Source organism: Mobula hypostoma, chromosome 22 (genome assembly GCF_963921235.1).
Source record: "Mobula hypostoma chromosome 22, sMobHyp1.1, whole genome shotgun sequence".
Taxonomy (NCBI): Eukaryota; Metazoa; Chordata; class Chondrichthyes; order Myliobatiformes; family Myliobatidae; genus Mobula; species Mobula hypostoma.
Genome location: NC_086118.1, coordinates 6,782,709 through 6,805,627, shown reverse-complemented (window position 1 = coordinate 6,805,627; position 22,919 = coordinate 6,782,709). Strand labels below are relative to the sequence as shown.

Genomic DNA, 22,919 nt, shown 5'->3' with positions numbered 1-22,919 from the left:
TTGTCCCCCCATCCCTCCCGGCACTTATCCCTGTAAGCAGAACAAGTGCTACACATGCCCTTACACTTCCTCCCTTACCACCATTCAGGGCCCCAGACAGTCCTTCCAGCTGAGGTGACACTTCACGTATGAGTCGGCTGGGATGATATACTGCGTCCGGTGCTCCCGATGTGGCCTTCTATATATTGGCGAGACCCGACGCAGACTGGGAGATCATTTTGCTGAACACCTATGCTCTGTCCGCCAGAGAAAGCAGGATCTCCCAGTGGCCACACATTTTAATTCCACATCCCATTCCCATTCTGACATGTCTATCCACAGCCTCCTCTACTGTAAAGATGAAGCCACACTCAGGTTGGAGGAACAACACCTTATATTCCGTCTGCGTAGCCTCCAACCTGATGGCATGAACATTGACTTCTCTAACTTCTGCTAATGTCCCACTTCCCCTTCGTACCCCATCCGTTATTGATATACACACATTCTTTCTCTCACTCTCCTTTTTCCTCCCTCTGTCCCTCTGACTATACCCCTTGCCCATCCTCTGGGTTTCCCCCCCTCCCCCTTTTCTTTCTCCCTGGGCCTCCTGTCCCATGATCCTCTCATATCCCTTTTGCCAATCACCTGTCCAGCTCTTGGCTCCTTCCCTCCCCCTCCTGTCTTCTCCTATCATTTTGGATCTCCCCCTCCCCCCTACTTTCAAATCTCTTACTAGCTCTTCCTTCAGTTAGTCCTGATGAAGGGTCTCAGCTCAAAACGTCGACTGTACCTCTTCCTAGCGATGCTGCCTGGCCTGCTGCATTTACCAGCAACTTTGATGTGTGTTGCTAGGATTGGGAGGAGGTCAGATTTTTGTAATGTGAATTGATACATAGCCTTTGTATCAATCCAGGCTAATAATTTTTAAATCTCAACAATTAAATTTGGTGGAATTAATGCAAATTAATTTTTCCTTGTATATTTTGATTGGTTGTATTTAAGAATTATAATTTAATAAAAAGATATGTAACAGGATGGAGAAGAACCTTTTCTTCTAGTCATTATGGTTTATCATCCCCGTACACGAACAGTGACCACAACACTGCTGTGCTGAAGTGGACACAACACCGAGGCAAAACCTCTGTGAAATTCTGTGAAATAGCTAAGAGCCACGACTGTGACATAATTCTGGACATCTATCATCAGTTTTGCCTGGCTGGAGTTGGAGAGCTATCAACATGTAAATAATGGGGTGCGGTACCGCTACTTTGCGATGAACCTCTGGCTGATTGCTTCAGAGAAATTGGCTCACAAGCAGCAATGATGTTGTCTCAGTGAGCCGGAGACTGTGGATATGGTGCATCCCTTACTTCCAGCAGCAGGATGACAGTTGCTCCAAACACACTGATAATCTCGCCCAGCAGTCGCAAGTAGTCCTCATTAGTCTGGTAACTTTCCTGCCAAAATAGTCAAAAGTATTAAAAATTGCTTTACTAATCAGGGTTTTACATTACTGTGAATTCATTTTGTTGAAATACTAACGGTAAATTCATGAGCTGAGATGAAGAGGAACAAAAACTATGAACATTAAGCATTTACAGGCAAAATTTGTAATCCTTTACACACAGCTATTGAAACCACTGTCTCTCGATGATAGAAACACTGAAACATAGAAAACCTGCAGCACAATACAGGCCCTTTGGCCCATGATGCCATGCTGAACATGTACTTATTTTTGAAATTAATTAGGGCCATAGCCCTCTATTTTTCTAAGGTCCATGTACCTCCCCAGGAGTCTCTTAAAAGATCCTATTGTATTCGCCTCCACCACCGTCGCCGGCAGTCCATTCCACGCATGCACCACTCTGCGTAAAAAAGGTACCCCTGACATCCCCCCTGTACCTACTTCCAAGCACCTTAAAACTGTGCCCTCTCATGCTAGCCATTTCAGCCCTGGGAAAAAGCCTCTGACATGATCAATGCCTCTCATCATCTTGTACACCTCTATCAGGTCACCTCTCATCCTCCGTCACTCCAAGGAGAAATGTTCACTCAACCTATTCTCAAAAGGCATGCTCCCCAATCCAGGCAACATCCTTGTCAATCTCCTCTGCACCCTTTCTATAGTTTCCACATCCTTCCTGTAGTGAGGTGACCAGAACTGAACACAGTGCTCCAAATGGGGCCTGACCAGGATTTTAAATAGCTGTAACATTACCCCTCAGCTCTAGAACTCAATCCCATGGTTGATAAAGGCCAATGCACCGTATGCCTTCTTAACCACAGAGTCAAACTGCGCAGCAGCTTTGAATGTCCTATGGACTTGGATCCCAAAATCCCTCTGGTCCTCCACACTGTCAAGAGTCTTATCATTAATACTATGTTCTGCCATCATATTTGACCTAACAAAATGAACCACATCACACTTATCTGGGTTGACCTCCATCTGCCACTTCTCAGCCCAGTTTTGCATCCTATCGATGTCCCGCTGTAACCTCTGACAGCCCTCCAAACTATCCACAACACCCCCAACCTTTGTGTCATCAGCAAATTTACTAAAACATCCCTCCAACTTCTCATCCAGGTTATTTATAAAAATCACGAAGAGAAGGGGTCCCAGAACAGATCTCTGAGGCACACCACTGGTCACCGACCTCCATGCAAAATATGACCCACCTCAACCACTCTTTGCCTTCTGTGGGCAAGCCAATTCTGGATCCACAAAGCAAGGTCCTCTTGGATCCCATGCCTCCTTACTTTCCCAATAAAACTTGCATGGGGTACCTTATCAAATGCCTTGCTGAAATCCATATACATGACATCTACTGCTCTATCTTCATCAACATGTTTAGTCACATCCTCAAAAAATTCAATCAGGCTCGTAAGGCATGACCTGCTTTTGACAAAGCCATGCTGACTATTCCTAATCATATTATGCCTCTCCAAATGTTCATAAATCCTGTCTCTCAGGATCTTTTCCATCAACTTACCAACCACTGAAGTAAGACTCACTGGTCTATAATTTCCTGGGCTATCTCTACTCCCTTTCTTGAATAAGGAAATAACATCCACAACCCTCCAATCCTCCAGAACCTCTCCCATCCCCATTGATGATGCAAAGATCATTGTCAGGGGATCAGCAATCTGCTCCTTTGCCTCCCACATTAGCTTGGGGTACATCTCGTCCGGTCCCGGTGACTTATCCAACTTGATGCTTTCCAAAAGCTCCAGCACATCTTCTTTGTTAATATCTACTTGCTCAAGTTTTTCAGTCCTCTGTAAGTCATCCCTACAATTGCCAAGTTCCTTTTCCGTAGTGAACACTGAAATAAAGTAGTCATTAAGTATCTCTGCTATCTCCTCCGATTCCATACACACTTTTCCACTAATTAGTTCTAAACTCTCACATCTTATCCTCTTGCTCTTCACATACTTGTAGAATGCCTTGGGGTTTTCCTTAATCCTGCTCGCTAAGGCCTTCTCATGGCCCCTTCTCTTAATTTCATTCTTAAGCTCCTTCCTGCTAGCCTTATAATTTTCTAGATCTCTAAAATTACCTAGTATTTTGAACCTTTCATAAGCTTTTCTCTTCTTCTTGACTAAATTTTTAACAGCCTTTGTACACCACGGTTCCTGTACCCTACCATCCTTTCCCTGTCTCATTGGAATGTACCTATGCAGAATGTCACTCAAATATCCCCGGAACATTTGCCAGATTTCTGCATACATTTCTCTGAGAACATCTGTTCCCAATTTATACTTCCAAGTTCCTACCTGATAGCTTCATATTTCTCCTTACTCCTTTCCTAACTTGTCTTTCCCTCTCCAATGCAATGGTAAAGGAGATAGAAGTTTGATCACTATCTCCAAAATGCTCTCCCACTGAGAGATCTGACACCTGACCAGGTTCATTTCCCAATACCAGATCAAATACAGCCTCTCCTCTTGTAGGCCTATCTACATATTGTGTCACAGACCTGACAAATCCACCACATCTAAACCCCTTGCTCTAGGGAGATGCGAATCAATATTTGGGAAATTAAAATCTCCCACCACACCAACCCTGTTATTATTATACCTTTCCACGATCTGTCTCCCTATCTGCTCCTCAATGTCCCTGTTACTATTGGGAGGTTTATAAAAACTACCCAGTAGAGTTATTGACTCCTTCCTGTTCCTAACTTCCACCCACAGAGACTCAGTAGACAATCCCTCCATGAATTCCTCCTTTTCTGCAGCCATGATACTATGTCTGATCAACGGTGCCACGCCCCCACCTTTTTTGCCTCCTTCCCTGTCCTTTCTGAAACAGCTAAAGCTGGCACTCGAAGTAACCATTCCTGCCCTCGAGCCATCTGGGCCTCTGTAATGGCCACAACATCATAGCTCCAAGTACTGATCCACTCACTAAGCTCATCCGCTTTGTTCATGATGCTTCTTGCATTAATATAGACTCATCTCAAACCATCAGTCTGAGCACATCCCTTGTCTATCACCTGCTCATTCTCCCTCTTGCACTGTCTCCAAGCTTTCTCTATTTGTGAACTGACAGCCCCTTCTTCCATCTTTTCAGTTCAGTTCCCACCCCGCAGCAATCCTAGTTTAAACTCTCCCCAATAGCCTTAGCAAACCTTCCTGCCAGGATATTGGTCCCTCTGGGATTCAAGTGAAACCTGTTCTTTTTGTACAGGTCACACCTACCCCAAAAGAGGTCCTAATGATCCAGAAATCTAAATCCCTGCATAGATGATTACACCTATCACTTCATCCCAACATCTGGAATGAAATTGGTTGCATTGCATGACCAATTTCATGGGCAAAGTTGATGATTGCTGGCCCTCACAAGCATGGAGATTGGAGAGTCTTGACACAGGGTGGTGGTACTACTACTACTACATCTACATCATCAACTCAGGCCTGGGAGCCGGTGTCGAGCATGATGACAGGCTGTCCACTTCTCCCTGTCCCTCATCAGTGTGTTCAGTTCATCTACATTAGCCGCACCGTTGTCTTCTAGGAGCGTGTTGACCATAGTCTTGGGAGGACGCCCAGGGTTCATCCTCCCATGCTTGGGCTCCCATATGATGACTAGGCACAGGGTCTTGACACAAAATGTTAATTATCTCTTTGCATCTACAGATGCTGCTCTTCCTTCAGCAGTTTTTAATTTTTACATCAGCAGTCTCCTATGTCTCCAACCTAATGAAGTCAATTCAAGACTCACAGCAACCAAACAACAGAAGCAATAGAATCAAACTCTGCAGTCTCAAGATAATACAAGATGTAGTGATGCTTCATAGCCATAAAGATTTGGCAGTATGGAGATTGTCAATAACAATTAGTGGTGAGATAAAATGCTGTAAACAAAAGTACAATAACTCCCTTGATATTACCACCTTGGAGGTTGTAGGAGCCATGCATCTGTTCTCTATCTGCATTGTATTCTGTAATACACATTTATTATGTTAACTAGTTACAAAAGTGAGGGCGTGGTAAAAGCAAAGTGAATAAGTTATGTATTCACGTTTTGTTCACGTCAGTTTGGAGATGGGGACCGATGGATGTTATATCTTTCATTGACCACTTAGTTACACTTAAGTTTAATCATCTGGACTGTATTTTTGCTCATTGCTAATAAAGAATTGAATGCAGTTCTTCAATTTTTGGAACAATTTTTATTGGAGTGATTGGAGGGCACGTCACACACGTATAACAAACCTGAGAGGGTCACCAGCAGCGGCAATTGTTTTTTCTAGACCACTCTTTACCAGAGTACCCCCCATCTTTGCAACATTATTCCCTGCTATTGATCCTAACATCAACTCATGGCCACTGACTGCAAATAGTCAGAGAAAATGACAGTGCTGAAATACAGCTGGTAAGTGCCTGGATGGGGATGCAGATTATACAAACCTGTAGGGTTCTCTCAACATATAATGCGGAGTCTTTCTCACTAGTTGCGTTGCTGGGCCTGGGTTTCAGTGGCCGATAAGCACAGCAGAATGTGAAGATGGTGATGTAAATAAGATAGAGGAAAGCCAGGATCCGGATATAATATATTGCATAGTCATTCCACTTCAGGTGGATGAGTTCTTTCATTGGGGAAAGGCGTAAAATTTTCAGTGCCTGTGCAGTGAGACATGAGGGAACAATGAACATTAAAACATCTGCAAATGCTGGAGATCTGAAATAAAGTCAGAGGGTGGAAGAAACACTCAGCAGGTCAGGTAGCATCTGTGGAGAGTTAACATTTCAGGTCAATGTTCCTTCATCAGCACAGGGAAGGAGAATGGGTTGTGTTCCAACACTTTGTGATTAGCAGCTCACAACATGGGGAAATAAAAACATTACCCCATTTCCCCAGTCTTACCTTACCACTGTTATTCACTTTCTCCATTCCATCCCTCCCACCATATTTTGTGTAACTTACCTTTTTGATCCCTCTTTCCCAGTTTTGACTAAGATCTCAGTCCCAAAACTTTCTGTACAGGTGCTGATTGACCTGCTGAGTCTCTTTTTATCAGAAGATCTTAATGCTCTATACTTGTTCCATACATTCTCCCTTTTCCCAAACAGTTCCACTCCCACAGTTACCTCCTTGTTTTCACTGGAGATCACCAGCTGCAGCACAGAGTGGTCATCGCCCCAGGAGTCGATCTCGGAGAGGTTGTAGTACATGCTGCAGATGGGGCTATAGGTCATTAGGGCATCCTTCTCCTTCCTCTTCAATAGGTGCTGGAACATCTAGCAAAGAAAAGCAAGGGTGATATGGAACAGGAACAGAATGACTTTGATGGAATCAGGAATATAGAGTTCACTAAATGTCTATTTCACAGGAATCTAAGATTGACAAGCAGCAAAAGCATGAGGGCGTAGACCACCAGGCTTAAAGACGGCTTCTATCCCACTTATATAAAACTATTGAATGATTCCTAGAACAATAAGATGAACCCCTGACCTCACAATCTACATTGTCATAACTGTGCACCTTAATATCTGCCTACATAGCACTTCATTCTGCATTCTGTTATGCTTTTCCCTTGCACTACCTTATGTGATGAAATGATCTGTATGGATGGCATGCAAAAACATTTTTTTAAACTGTATCCTTGTACATGTGACAATAATGAACCAATTTACTAATTTAGAAGAGTCTAACCTGAAGAGTCCTGATGAAGGGTCCTGGCCTGAAACGTTGACTGCTGAGTTCCTCTAGCATTTTGTGTGTGTTACTTGGATTTCCAGCATCTGCAGATTTTCTTGTCAAACCTGAAGAGATCCCATTCTGCTATCTGATGAGATTTTAATCACTTTCCATCACCCTTGTTCACAATTAGTGATGCCCATTTGCCTTTGATGAGGTATTAACCAAAACCCACTTTCAAAGCCACATCTCTTTCTTTAAACAACGTCTTTGACTACAACTTAGCCCTTTGGTCACCCTGAGAGATACATCTGTCTCTCTCCTGCAGCTTAACAAGCTTCATCTCCTTCCTTGTTCAAACATAGGGTGTCTGATCTGAATGTTACCTCTTTCTCTTCCCTGACCAGCTGAAATGCCTTCAGCATTTTCTGTTCTATTATGATATAGCAATGTACCACAATAAAATCCAATGGTTACATACAAAAAAACTCAATAGATTTCTGAGTCTTGACCATTACCTTCTGATTTCCCCTTCCTGGAAGATGTCAATGAAGATATTTTGGGTAAGGAAAGTATTGCCCACACAGATGATAAACTATCCATCTGTGAACATTAGCCATAGGGACAGCAATCTGAGATAGCGATATTAGTGGAACAATACAGTCAAAACTTGGTAAGATAAGAGTGGAAGTTAAAATAGAAACCAATGTTTCTGACCTGAATGTTTCCTTCAGCTGCAGTGAGCTTGAAGGGAGAGAGACCATCTTTGTTGACAATGGTATCAACTGCAGTCTCGCTCTCCGGCTCATCATAGGATAGAATTAAATCATACATCTGTGGGACAAAGGTGCTCCTTGGCTGCAGCACCAGAATGTGTAGAACAGTGTTACCTGGTGAAAGAATGCATCAAGATTAAGAGATTTCAAATGAATGGGAATAGATCACCCTTTCATTCTTACCAATTAAACTCAGTACCTCTCCTCCAGTCATCACTCCCACCAAATACTGGTTGCAAGGCTTCTATAGAACCATCTCTACATCAGCCGTCACATAAATACAGTATAGGAATAGGCCTGTGAGGCTACTGAATCCACAACAACCATTTTTACACTAATCCTAACCTTGTCTATTTTCTACTGACAGAACAATCAGGAGGTGCCAGCAGTAACTCAGCAGATGCATTCACATGCCTAAAGATCTCAGTTTACTAATGCACACAGACCTTCCCCCTACCCCCCAGGGAAAGGGAATGAAAAACTGGAAGGCATTGGTTTAAGGTGAGAGAGGAAAGATTTTAAAGGGATCGGGTGAGGGCAATTTCTTTGGTGGCGGGTATTTGGAACAAGCTGCTGGAGGAAGTAGTTAAGGCAGGTACAAGAATATTAAAAAGCATTTAGGCAGGTACACTCATCCCACACAACATCAACAAAGAAATTTTCTAGGTACTACTGGTTACCAATTTGTGTCTCAAAAATTTTTCAGTGAAGTGGTTTGGTTGTCTAGAATAATTTCAATAAAAAATATGGCATCTGTGGCTTTCTTAATTGGTGATTATTCCTGGTAAGAACTGTGAAGTGATCCCTAGGGCTGCCTCTGGCTCTTACCCAAGGAATCTTGTGCTGTAATGTCTGCTCCATTTTCAATCAAGATTTGGACTAGCTCTTCATTTCCAACACAGGCAGCAAAGGACAACACATGTTCCCCTAGAAAGCAAACACAGCCAGAAGTAAAATTTGAAGGAGTGCAATCTGAATCAAAATCTGGGGCTGGAAACACAGGAGACTACGGATGCTGGAATCTGGAGAAACACACGATCTGCTGGAGGAACTCAGCAGGTCAAGCAGCATCTGTTGTGGGAAAGAAATTGTCAATGTTTCAGATCGAGACCCTGAGAATGCTGGAAATTCATAGCAGGTCAGACCGCAACCACAGGAGAGGAATAATCAACACACAGAAAATGCTGGAATCATAGAGAAGTACAGCATAGAAACAAGCCTTTTGGCCCATCAAGTCCATGTCAAAACTATTTAAACTGACTACTCCCATCAACCTGTACTGGGACCATAACCCTCTATAGCCCTATTATCCATGTACCCATCCACACTTTTCAAACATTGAAATTGAGCTCACATGCACCACTTTTGCTGGCAGCTCATTCCACACTCTCACAACCCTCTGTGTGAAGAAGTTTCCCCTCATGTTTCCCTTAAACTTTTCACCTTTCACTCTTAGCCCATGACCTCCGGTTGTAGTCCTACCCAACATCAGTGGAAAAAGCCAGCTTGCACTTAATCTATCTATACCCCTCATACTTTTGTATACCTCCATCAATTCTCTCAATATTCTTCATGTCATGACCCTTGTGGCTTGCGATAGAGAGTTGAACATCTAAAGTTTTTGAGCACCTGTATTTACTAATCAATATCTTAACTAAAGTTGTTAAGCCTTGCGTTTTTGGTTTAATCTGTTAAATTAATTGTGGCTGGCATTCTATGATTACTTACAGAGGACTCTAATTTAGTGCCTCAGGAGAGCAGGCTTATTGCTGGAAATTCTTCAAACTTTATTTCATATTCAAATTTTCACATTTTTGTGCGCATGCGCCGGTCATGCATGCAGCCTGGTACAGCCGTTCCGATCTATTCTTTTACTTTCTTCTTCTTACTTTTAATTTACGTTATTTTTTGTATTTTTTTCTCACGGTAACACGTCGAAGCTGCACCCTCTCTAATATGCTGGTAGAGAGAGTTTTATTTGGGTTTCCTTTAGCGCTGGAAATGGTTACATCCCGACACGTGGGACAGAAGCAAGGTCGCATTGTGTATTCCATGGACCAGCAAATTCCGGCCGGCTTAGCGAGCACAGCGGCAGACACCCCTGCTGAAATCCGGAGGAAAACACACAGAGGATGCAGAGGGGGATAACAAAGCCGAGGAAAGAGGACCGGGTCCAGACAACAGAGACTTTTGGAGAAGAGAAGTTCGGTGGGTAATACCATTCCGCCTGACCGGAAGTGTACCGAGAGTGGTAAGCATGAAGGATTGGGGTGTTTACTGATCTGGCTAACAACGGATGGTGCAATCCGGGGTATATTACGATCGAGGAACATGTTTGCAGACTGGATATTGAACTTTTTACTGTTGGACTTCGGCTACATTCCACCGTGATACAACACTTGGCGGCACAGGAGGTCGTTCCTGCCTGTGGCCATCGAACGTGCAGCTCCTCCTGTGGAGGGTCAGACACCCTGAGCCAATTGACTGGTCCTGGACTTATTTTCCATCTGGCATAGTTTTGCATTTTGTTGTTTGACTGTTGGGGTTTTTTGTATTGCTATACTTACGCTCTATTTTTGGTTGGTGCGGCTGTAACAAAACCAAATTTCCCTCGGGATTAATAAAGTATACCTATCAATCTATCTAAAGTATTGGTTTACACGTTCTTTTCTTGTGGGTCCCTGCACACAGAGGTGTTGAGGTGAATGAGAGTGTTGATTGTTTCGCCAGTAAAGCTGTTAACAATTCAACTGTGGATAAAGACATTCCATTTAGCAAATCAAAAGCTAAAGAGTTGGTGGGGTTAAGAATTGGGGGATTATGGCAAAACTTGTTGGATAACGGGCATTAGGAGAGACACCTTTACAGAATACATAAAACTGTTGGATTGATTAGAGAAGGAGGTAAAACAAGCACCAGAGCACTAATATCTTCTGATAAAAAGAGACTCAGCAGCACCTCTACAGAAAGAAAGAGTTAATGTTTTGGGACTGAGATCTTAGTCAAAACTGGGAAAGAGGGATCAAAAAGGTAAATGACACAAAATATAGTGGGAGGGATGGAGTGGAGAAAGTGAATAACAGTGGTCAGGTAGGACTGGGGAAATGGGGTAATGGAATAGTTAAAGGGGTAATGTTTTATAAAGTACAAGGGGGTGAGGGAGTTGAGGGGAGGTGGGGGGTAGGAGGAGGTTGGTTGGGGGCTTGTGAGTTGCAGATTTGGGGAAAGTGGGGAGGGGGGTAGGAGAATGTTGGTTGGGGGTTTGTGGGTTGCGGGATGGTTGGAGTGGGAGGGGTAGGGGTGGTGATGGGGTTGGATGTGAGAGGTTAGGGATGGTGGTGGGTTGGGGGGTGGGTCATGGGGTGGGGGTGGGGTAGTGGGAGTAGGTGGGGTAGAGGGGCAAGGGGGAGGTGGGTTGGGGGTGAGGGGGCAGTGGGGTGGTGGGGCGAGAGGAGAGGTGGGGTGGGGGGTGAGAGGTGAGGTGGGGTGGGGGGTGAGGGGGAGTTGGGAAGTGGGAGGAGGGGTAGGGGGTGAGGGGTATGGGGAGGGGGAGGTGGTGTTTTGGGGTGTTGGTGGAGGTTGGGTGAGTAGGTTGAGGGGGTGGAGGTTCTGGTCATTGTGTCGGACAGGATGAATTCTCAAGGTGTTGCTCCTCTGAGGCTCTGATTCCAATGTTTAACCTTTTGTTTCCGTCTCTTCCTGGGGATTCTGCCGTTCCTCCACACCTGGGTCCGATCCTTCATGAGTTTACCATTACATTATATTCTAAAGAATACAGTCCTAACCTATTCAATCTTTCCTTATAATTCAAGTCCTCAAGATCCAGCAACATCCTTGTAAATTTTCTCTTTACTCTTTCAACCTTGTTTACATCTTTCCTGTATGCAGATGATCAAAACTGCACACAATATTCCAAATTAGGCCTCACCAACATCTTGCACAACTTCAACATAACATCCCATCTCCCCTGCTCAGTACTTTGATTTATGGAGGCCAATCTTTCAAAAGCTTTCTTTATGAACGTATTTTCAACGTATTTTTCCAGCTGATGCAGATCACTCTGAAATCCATTATAGCCTTCCTCACTGTCCACCACTGCTCATTTGTTCCTGCCCAGCTATATCCACTTTGCACCTCCAATTTTTATTCTTAACCAGGGCCTCATTATCTCTTGAAAACCAAGAGACTTGTTATCACTTGTTATCTTTACCTTTTATTCTGACAGACACATATATTTGTATTCTCAAAATTTCATTTTTAAAGGCCTCCCACTTAGCAAGTATACCTTTGCCAGAAAACATTCTGGTCCAATTCACACTTGCCAGATCATTTCTGATACCATCAAAATTGGCCTTTCTCCAATTTAGAATCTCAACCCATGGACCAGACCTAACTTCCTGTATATTTACTTTGAAACTAATGGCATTGCGGTCACTGGATACAAAGTTTTCCCCTCTCAGAAACAAGCCCTTTGGTCCACAAACGTTTGTACGTCAACCAAGATTCCCACCTAAGCTACTCCCACTTGCCCATGTTTGGCATATATCACTAAGCCCTTCCTATCCATGTACCTGTCCAAGTGCCATTTATATATTGTTAATATACCTGCCTCAACCACGTTCTCTTGCAGCTCATTCCATATATTGACCACCCTAGGAGTGAAAATAGTGTCCACCCAGGTCTCTCTCCATAAATACATGCTCTCTAGTTCCTGATTCTGCAACCTTAGGAAAAAAATGGTGCAGGTTCACAATATCTAAGAAAGTTTAATATATTTCAATAAGATCACCTCTTATTTTCCTGCGCTCCAATGAAAACATTTCTTCAACCCCTCTCCATAACTCAGATCCTCAAGTCCCAGCAGCATGTTTTTAAATCTCCTTTGCCCTCTTTCCTGCTTAACTACAGCTTTCCAGTAGTCGAGTGACCAAAACTGAACACAACACAATGCAGTCTCACCAACGGCTTGTACAAATACAGCAGTGATACCCTTGTGAACTGAACTGAGGTTTCTATGCATAGAAGTTACCTCAACCAACATTACACTTGGTTTTTCCTTTGTATAGGAGGTCACAGTGTGAGCCCAAATACAATATAAATTGCTTCACGTGTTACGACTATTTGGGTTACCTATAAATTGACACGTGCTATGACATTGGACTAATGCCTGTAGACCATTTGCTCAAATCTTACCTTAGAAAGCTGGAAATAAAATTGACATGGGTGTTCAATGGGCAGCGTTTGCTCAATGGGCTGAAGGGCCTGTTTCCATACAGCAGAAATGAATATGAGATGTCAGATAGTGAGAAAACCTCATGGGGTTATTAGCTTCCTTCCTGGATAGAGACCATTAGTGAGTGTGTTTCTGACAAATGGACAATGACAGCCGAGATAAAAAAGGAAAAACTCAGCAGGTTGGCAGCATCTCTGGAGAGTGAAGTAGGGTAAATATTTCAGGTGGAAAATGCTTCATCAGGACTGAGAAAGAGTCAAAACAAGCTTTTTTTTTAGATATGAGAACACTCAGTCCTCTTTTATTGTCATTTAGAAATGCATACATGCATTAAGAAATGATACAGTTAGTCTAAAAGCCAAGAAGTTGAGAAGGGCAGTGGGTGGAACAGAGGGAATTTTTGTTGTTTGGTGAAATGATGCAGCTGTTGAGGGGCAGATAAGTTTATTTATCTCTGAAAAATGTTGGAAATATTTTAAAGCCTTGGTAATGTTCTGTAGAGTGAAAACTGGTGCTCACCATGTGGGGACCTCTACAATCCCCATGGCCTGTCAGTAAATAAAAGTCCCATCTTTGAAGTGCTGCTTACATCCAGACTGTAGTAACCTACTGCAGCATAAAGTGGTACACACAGAGGGCTGGTTGGTCAGTGGAGCCTGGGATTGGCTGCTTCTAGAACAGATTGAGTTGTCCTTTGCTCTGGTCACACCCTGTGGTCATGAGGTCTCAGAATATTAAACATAGTACATTACAGCACAATACAAGCCCTTCAACCACAACCATATGATTGAGTTCAACTTGAAATTTGATAGGGAGAAACTAATGTCTGCATAGCAGTATTTCAGTGGAGTAAGGGAAATTACCATGGTATGAGAGAGGAGAGGCCAAAGAAATTGGAAGGACCTGCTGTCAGGGATGTCAGCAAAGCAGTAATGGTGTATGTTTCTGGGAAAAATTTGGAATACATATGTATTCCAAAAATGAAGAAATACTCAAATGGTAAAATAGTACAACTGTGGCTGACAAGGGAAGACAAAGATAATGTAAAAACAAAAGAGGGCACACAACAAAGCAAAAATTAGTGGGAAGATAGAGGATTGGGAAGTTTTTAAAAACCTACAGAGAGCTACTAAAAAAAAATCATTCAAATGGAAAAGATGAAGTATGAAAGTAAGCTAGCAAATAATATCAAAGGGGATAGTAAAAGCTTTTTCAAGTATGTGAAAAATAAAAGAGAGATGAGAGTGGATATAGGACCGCTAGAAAATGAGACAGCAGAAATAATAACAGCGGACAAGGAGATGGCCAATGAACTAAATGAGTATTTTGCATCAGTCTTCACTGTGGAAGACACCAGCAGTGTGCCAGATATTGTAGTGTGCGAAGAAAGAGAAGTGGGTGCAGTTAACTATTACAAAGGAGAAGGTGCTCAAAAAGCTGAAAGACCTAAAATACATAATTCATCTAGACCAGATGAACTGCACCCTAGGTTTCTGAAGTAGTGTATTATGGTGGCATTAGCAATGATCTTTCAAAAATCATTGGACTCTGGCATGGTGCCAGAGGACTGAAAAATTGCAAATGCCACTCCATTCTTTTAGAAAGGAGGAAGGCAGCAGAAAGGAAATTATAGATCAGTTAGCCTGATCTCAGTGGTTGGGAAGATGTTAGAGTCAGTTGTTAAAGGCGAAGTGATGGAGTACTTGGTGACACAGGACAATAAAGAACAAAGTCAGCATGGTTTCCTTAGCCAGAGGGTGGTGAGTTTGTTGCCATGTGCAGCTGTGGAGGCCAGGTTGTTGGTTGTATTTAAAGAACAGATTGATAGATTCTTGATTGGGCATGGTTACGGAGAGAAGGCTGGGAAATGAGGTTGAGGAGGAGAAAAAAAGATCATCCATGATTAAATGGCAGAGCAGAGTCAATGGGCCAAATGGCCTAATTCTGCTCCTAGGTCAAACGTCTTATGTTATGACAACTTTTTAAACTTATTCCATGATGAATCTAAACCTTTCTCCCAACATAGCCCTCCATTTTTCTTTAATCATGTGCTCATGTAAGAGATCCCTTAATGTCCCTAGTGCATCTGCTTCTACCACCACTCCTGCAAACACATTCCAACCACCTCATTCTCTATGTAAATAACATACCTCTGACATCCCCCTTGTACTTTCCTCCAAGCACCTTGTGATTATCCCCCTTGCATTAACTATTTCTACCCTGAAAAAAGTCTCTGGCTGTCCACTCTATCAATGCCTCTTATTATTAGACCATAAGACACAGGAGCAGAAGTAGGCCATTCAGCCCATCGAGTCTGCTCTGCCATTCCATCATGGTTGATCCTGGATCCCTCTCAACCCCATACACCTGCCTTCTTGCCATATCCTTTGATGCCCTGACCAATAAGGAAACTATCAATTTCTACCTTAAATATACTCCTCTGGACAGTCTGTGGCAGAGCATTCCACAGATTCACTACTCCCTGGCTAAAAAAATTTCTCTGTTCTAAAAGGTCACCCCTCAATTTTGAGACTGTTCCCTCTAGTTCTGGATATCCCCATCATAGGAAATATCCTCTCCACATCCACTTTATCTAGTCCTTTCAACATTCGGTAGGTTTCAATGAGAGCCCCCACATTCTTCTAAAGCTGTTCTAATGCAGAGCTGTGATAGTAATACAGGCCCAAAGCTGCCAAATGCTCTTCATATGTTAACCCCTTCATTCCTGGAATCATCTTTGTGAACCTCCTCTGCACTCTCTCCAATGACAATACATCCTTTCTGATATATGGGGCCCAAAACTGTTGACAATACTCCAAGTGTGACCTGACTAGTGTCTTATAAAGTCTCATCATTATCTCTTTGCTTTTATATTCTATTCCCCTTGAAATAAATGCCAACATTGCATTTGCCTTCTTTACCACAGACTCAACCTGTAAATTAACCTTCTGGGTGTCTTGCACAAGGACTCCTAAGTCCCTCTGCACCTCTGATGTTTGAACCTTCTCCCCATTTAGATTATAGTCTGCACTAGTGATCCTTTTACCAAAATTCATTATCATACATTTCCTACCACTGTCTTCCATCTACCACTTTTTTGCCCATTCTTCCAATTTGTCTAAGTCCTTCTGCAATCACATTGCTTCCTCAGCACTACCAACCTCTCCAAATATCTTCATATCATCTGCAAACTTTGCCACAAAGCCATCCATTCCATTATCTAAATCATTGACAAACAATGTGAAAAGTAGCCGTCCTAATATTGATCCCTGAGGAACACCACTAGTCACTGGCAGGCAATCAGAAAAGGCCCCTTTTATTCCCACTCGCTGCCTCCTGCCTCTCAGCCATTTGTCTATCCATACTAGTGTCTCTCCTGTAACGCCACAGGATTTTATCTTATCCACTTCTATCAAGTTACCTCTCATCATGCTTTTCTCTAAAGTGAAAATCCCTGGCTTATTCAGCCTTTCCTCATAAGACATCAGAATCAGATTTAATATAACTGGAGTATGTCGTGAAATTTGTTGTTATGCGACAGCAATACATTGCATTACATAATAAAAAGCTGTAAATTAGTGCAAGTATGTAAATATTAAAAAAGTTAAATTAAATACAGCAAAAAAAAGTAGTGAAGCAGTGTTCATGGGTTCCATGTCCATTCAGAAATCTGATGGCAGATGGGAACAAGCTGTTTTTGAATGATTGATTGTGTGCCTTCAGGCTCCTGTACCTCCTCTCTGATGGAAACAATGAAAGGAGGGCACATCCTGGGTGATGGGGGTCCTTAATGATGGACGCTGCCTTTTTAAGGCATCGCTTCTTGCAGATATCCTGGATGTTGGAAGGCTAGTGCCAATGATGAAGCTGGAGTTCACAACTTCCTGCCGAATCTTTCGATCCTGTGCAGTGCCTCCCTCCATACCAGATGGTGATATAGCCAGTTAGAATGCTCTCCACGTACCTCTGTAGAAATCTGTGAGTGTCTTTGGTGACATAGCAAACCTCCTCAAACTCCTGATGAAATATTGCTGCTGCCATGCCTTCTTTGTAACAGCATTGATATGCTGGGCCCAGAGTAGATCCTCAGAAATGTTGACACCCAGGACCTTGAGATTGTTCACACTTTCCACTTCTGATCCCTTGATGAGAACTGGTGTGTGTGCCTTTTCCTTATCTTTACTTGTCCACAATCAATTCTTTGGTCTTACTGATGTTGAGTGTAAGATTGCTGCTGTGACCCCACTCAACCAGCAGATCCTATACGTCCTCTCGTCACCACCTGAAGTTTTGTCAATAATAGTTGTGTCATCACCAGATTTATAGATGGCATTTGAGCTGTGCCTAGCCACACAGTCATGGATGTAGAGAGAGTAGAACGGTGGGCTAAGCACACTAAGGTGCGTCCGTGTTAATTATCAGCAAGGTGGCAATGTTATGTCTAATCTGCACAGACTGTGGTTTTCCAGTGAGGCAGTAGAGGATCCAGATGCAGAGGGAGACACTGGTTTTGGAGCTTTTTAAATCAGATCTGTAGCAATGATTGTGTTAAAAGCTGAGCTGCAGTCAATGAACAGCAGCCTGATGTAAGTATTTGTATTATCCAGGCCGCTCTCTATGGTCTCTACTCCAGCAACATTCTGGTAAATCTCCTCTGTACCCACTCTAAAGCTTTCATATCCAATTCTATTTGTCCAGTTCTTTGAAAACCATGGCCATATCTGCTCCTACGTTTGCTTTAAGGCCATTACTAATCAGAGTGTGGCAATTTTCTCTTCATTCCACAATTGGTTCTTTTATCCGTCAAATTTAAAACCCAAGCTCTTTATACTACTGGCTCTTAGTCATAGTCATAGTTTATTGATCCCGGGGGAAATTGGTTTTTGTTACAGTTGCACCATAAATAATTAAATAGTAATAAAACCATAAATAGTTAAATAGTAATATGTAAATTATGCCAGGAAATAAGTCCAGGACCAGCCTATTGGCTCAGGGTGTCTGACCCTCCAAGGGAGGAGTTGTAAAGTTTGATGGCCACAGGGAGGAATGACCTCCTATGACGCTTTGTGTTGCATCTCAGTGGAATGAGTCTCTCGCTGAATGTACTCCTGTGCCCAACCAATACATTATGTAGTGGATGGGAGACATTGTCCAAGATGGCATGCAACTTGGACAGCATCCTCTTTTCAGACACCACCCGTCAGAGAGTCCAGTTCCATCCCCACAACATTACTGGCCTTACGAATGAGTTTGTTGATTCTGTTGGTGTCTGCTACCCTCAGCCTGCTGCCCCAGCACACAACAGCAAACATGATCGCACTGGCCACCACAGACTCATAGAACATCCTCAGCATCGTCCGGCAGATGTTAAAGGACCTCAGTCTCCTCGGGAAATAGAGACGGCTCTGACCCTTCTTGTAGACAGCCTCAGTGTTCTTTGACCAGTCCAGTTTATTGTCAATTCGTATCCCCAGGTATTTGTAATCCTCTACCATGTCCACACTGACCCCCTGGATGGAAACAGGGGTCGCCAGTACCTTAGCTCTCCTCAGGTCTACCACCAGCAACATAGTCTTTTTCACATTAAGCTGCAGATAAATCTGCTCACACCATGTGACAACGTTTCCTACCATAGCCCTGTACTCAGCCTCATCTCCCTTGTTGATGCATCCAACTATGGCAGAGTTATCAGAAAACTTCTGAAGATGACAAGACTCTGTGCAGTAGTTGAAGTCCGAGGTGTAAATGGTGAAGAGAAAGGGAGACAAGACAGTCCCCTGTGGAGCCCCAGTGCTGCTGATCACTCTGTCGGACACACAGTGCTGCAAGCACACGTACTGTGGTCTGCCAGTCAGGTAATCAAGAATCCATGACACCAGGAAAGCATCCACCTGCATCGCTGTCAGCTTCTCCCCCAGCAGATCAGGGTGGATGGTGTTGAAAGCACTGGAGAAGTCAAAAAACATGACCCTCACAGTGCTCGCTGGCTTGTCCAGGTGGGCATAGACACGTTTCAGCAGGTAGACGATGGCATCCTCAACTCCTAGTCGGGGCTGGTAGATGAACTGGAGGGGATCTAAGTGTGGCCTGACCATAGGCCGGAGCAGCTCCAGAACAAGTCTCTCCAGGGTCTTCATGATGTGGGAGGTCAATGCCATCAGTCTGTAGTCATTGAGGCCACTGGGGCACAGCGTCTTCCACAGTACAGGAACCCTCCGGAGCCTCAGGTTCAGGTTGAAGACATGGTGAAGTACTCCACATAGCTGAGGGGCACAGGCTTTGAGCACCCTGGTACCGACACCATCTGGTCCTGCAGCCTTGCTCGGGTTGAAAGGTTTCAGCTGTCTTCTCACCTGTTCAGCTGTGAAGCCCACCGTGGTGGTTTCGTGTGGGGAAGGGGTATAGTCAAGACAGCAGGGCGGGGGAATGTGAGGAGGGGTAGGAGGGGAGAGTGGAATATGTGTTGGTTGGGGGCCGACAACAGATGAACATTTACCATGGAAAGATCTGTTGGGCAATTCTCTGTTCCCCTTAATAATCAATCTGTTTCAAACACTTGTAGAAGGCTTCTCACTAACAAGAGAATATCTGCAGATGCTGGAAATCTGAGCACACACACAAAATGCTGGAGGATCTCAGCGGGCTAAGCAGCATCCAGGAAAAGAGTACAGTTGACATCTCGAGCTGAAACCCTTCGGCAGGACTGAAGGAAAAAGCTGCGCAGTAGATTTAAAAGGTGGGGGCAGGGGAGAGAGAAACACAAGGTGATAGGTGAAAATGGGAAGGGAGGGGATGAAATAAGGAGCTGAGAAGTAAATTGGTAAAAGAGACAAAGGCCATGGAAGAAAGAAAAGAGGGGAGAAGCACCAGAGGGAGGAAATGGGTGGAAAAAGGGAAAAGCGGGATGGGAAGTGGTGAAGGAGGATGAAAATTATAAGCGAATGGACAAAGTAAAAATAAATTTGTTCCTCTTATCAGATATTCCTCTTACCTTTTTGGTAAGAGAGGTCATAACAGCAAAGCTTTGAGAATATATTCTTGGAGATCATCTAATAAAGCCAATAGGGTAGAACTTAGAAATGAAAAAGGATGATCACCCTTATATTATACACCACCCACCAATAGTCATTGAGAACTTGAGCAGCAGATGAGTTAAAAAAATTTAAACGTAGTCATAAGAACAGTAGGGTTGTGCTAGTGGGAGATGTCAGTTGTCATGGTATCTACTGGGCCACCCAGAGCACAAGGAGCTTGTGGAATTATTTGTGGAATTTAGGAATTTGTGCAGTGTGTTCAAGACAGTTTCCACACATTGGTGTTCTCTTTGATTAAGCATTTACTTTAAAATCATCATAAGTTACTTAATTATTGTTTGATGACCTCCTTTAATGTACTTCTTGCAGTTCTCTTCCACAGCTGAAGTTTCAGACACCAATTCAAATATCACCTGAAGAGGCACAGTGTCAACCTTTTGAAAATGTCCCATAAAGTGTCTTGGGACATTTTTCAACATTTAAAGTGCTACATAAATGAAAGTTGCTCTATTGAATTGAAGATCTACAACTTTCACTTTTTCTGTGGGTGCACTTTGACAACCACTGACTCTGTCCTGCTCCAGGAGGTTGTAACCATGAATCCAGGCTGGATGGAGCATGCACTCACCATAATACATAACACTTCCTCTGCTGCGGCTGAAGAAGGTGCCAGTTGCCCGAGATGTGGCCACATCTGCTCCTCGCCTGATCAATTCTTTCACCAGACTCACATTCTCATTCGCCACAGCGATATGAAGGGCTGTTACTCCTGTTTGCAAAGAGAAAAATCCCATCACTTCCACACTGGGCTTTGGTTAATTATCTATGTACCCAAATATAGACAAGAATGATGTTTCAAAATTCTTATTCCCTTTTCATTGACTTTACTGCCCAGTCTCACTCACTGCCTGTCACCCATACACTCAATAACCATTCCTGGTACTCTCGAATCACACCTCATACTTCACTCCTCCATTCCACAACCACTCATACCATTTCCCTGCACTTCACCCTCCACATCTTACTCCATCTCCCCACCACCCACAACCTCATTCCACCTTCCCACACCTCATTCCATAACTCCATCCCTCATTCCCCACATCTCACTCCATACACGCTTATATTCTTCACTCACAATGGACCCACAGCACTGCCCTCGATTAGGGTGTACTCTGCTTGGGTCCCATCCCCCACCTCGAGCCCCAGATCTCTGTGCTATCCCTCAGAATGATAGAATGCTGAGAGCCTGGACCTGAAGCCAGTACCTTCGTATAACTTTCCGGTGACTGAAATGTTCACGAGCTCAGGAGCCACCTGAAGGAGTGCCATCACTGCCTTATTGCTATCGTGCATGGCTGCCACGTGAAGTGCTGTCTCCCCCATTGCACCTGTATGAAAGAAAAGCGCAAGGGATTCATTAACTTATTGGGCAACGAATAGACATCTGAAAACAGGAACAATGGAGTTTGGAGAAAAACCAAGTGTTTTGCTGAACCCACTGGGGAGGTTGATGGTTGAAGGTGGCTCTGCTATAGCTAACACAATGACTACTCTGAAGGAAAATTGCTGTGGCACCATTCGTGACCATGGTTTTCCATTCTGGGACTGCATAGTGGGAGCAGCCTCTTCAATTCCAATGCCAATGTTCCAGATGATACTATATCAAGGATGGTTTCTGAAGGTAGAAGGTAGTTCCTAGATTTAACCTGTCATTGTTACTTCCCCTCTGACAAAAAGATGTAGACATATTTACAATACAAAAGCAGAACAATGATGGGCCGGAGATACTCAACAGGTCAGGGAACATCTATGGGCAGAAATACACTTCACATTTCTGGTTGATGACCTTTCACTTGAACTGGGAAAAGTCAGAACAAAATTTGTTCCAAGATGAAGAGGTAGGATGTAGGGAGCAGTAAACTTAAAATCAAGGTTGTGTCAGGAGAAAGCTGTAGAGATCAGGCAATGAAGAAAGTGACAGTGCAGATGAAAGGGATTAATGATCAAGATCTGTAGGAAGTGTTACTAAAGGAAGCATTTAATTAAGTAGAAGTAAGAAAACTCTTCACCGAAGCAGGGAGATGCAGGAGATCTGATAACCTGAAAGTATTGAATTCATTGCTACAATCTATGAAGTGTAGTCATTCCCTTATCTCCTGAGATAAGGAGGTCTAAACGTCAGAACACGAGAAGCCTTGTTACATTAATGCCAGATTTTTAAAAAGTTTTCCAAAAAAGCTGTCTGCAAAACCCCATCATAACCTGAGGACTGGCTGTAGGAAGCTGTTGGAGAGTGATAGGCAGTAGGTTTATACATTGACATATATTATCAATATCACACTTAGTATAACTCCAGCACCATTTCAGATCCAGAAAATAAACTCTCACTGAAGCAAGCCAGGATGAATTTTTAGTAAGTGTTCTCAGACCCAATGAGGGAAGTAAACATCTTTGTTCACAAACTGGGCTTGAATTTTAATGGGATATCGCCATGGCACCGTATACTGGACGGTGCCCAGGGCACATTGCTTCAACAGCAGCAGGTTCCAGTGTTAAATAAAATCCTGATCCAAAATTGTGACATGAAATATATTTTCAAGATATACATCTAGAGTATATTTAGTATGAAATAAGCCTTCTTACCTATTTCAAACAGATCAACAGAGGGACACTGAACCAGTTTATAAATGTCCTTCTCTTTATTGTCCTTGGCAGCAGAAAGCAGAGGGGACTTGCTGATTCTGTAGGAAAGA

At 43.3% G+C, this 22,919-nt stretch overlaps 1 protein-coding gene across 3 annotated transcripts in view; it reads right to left on the bottom strand.

Annotated features, from left to right (window-relative positions):
* Nucleotides 1-22,919, bottom strand: part of LOC134336477 (transient receptor potential cation channel subfamily V member 6-like) — a 71,605-nt gene that overhangs the window by 30,243 nt on the left and 18,443 nt on the right. For 2 of the 3 annotated variants that reach the window (XM_063030739.1, XM_063030741.1), the window contains exons 2-9: nt 22,810-22,907; nt 21,432-21,554; nt 20,795-20,935; nt 8,728-8,826; nt 7,841-8,013; nt 6,574-6,723; nt 5,893-6,105; nt 1,350-1,436 (exon numbers count right to left, since the gene is read on the bottom strand). In XM_063030739.1, the coding sequence (XP_062886809.1) occupies nt 1,350-1,436; nt 5,893-6,105; nt 6,574-6,723; nt 7,841-8,013; nt 8,728-8,826; nt 20,795-20,935; nt 21,432-21,554; nt 22,810-22,907 (1,084 nt within the window). The remainder of the gene's footprint in view (nt 1-1,349; nt 1,437-5,892; nt 6,106-6,573; nt 6,724-7,840; nt 8,014-8,727; nt 8,827-20,794; nt 20,936-21,431; nt 21,555-22,809; nt 22,908-22,919) is intronic. The other variant, XM_063030740.1, reaches the window with a different exon arrangement.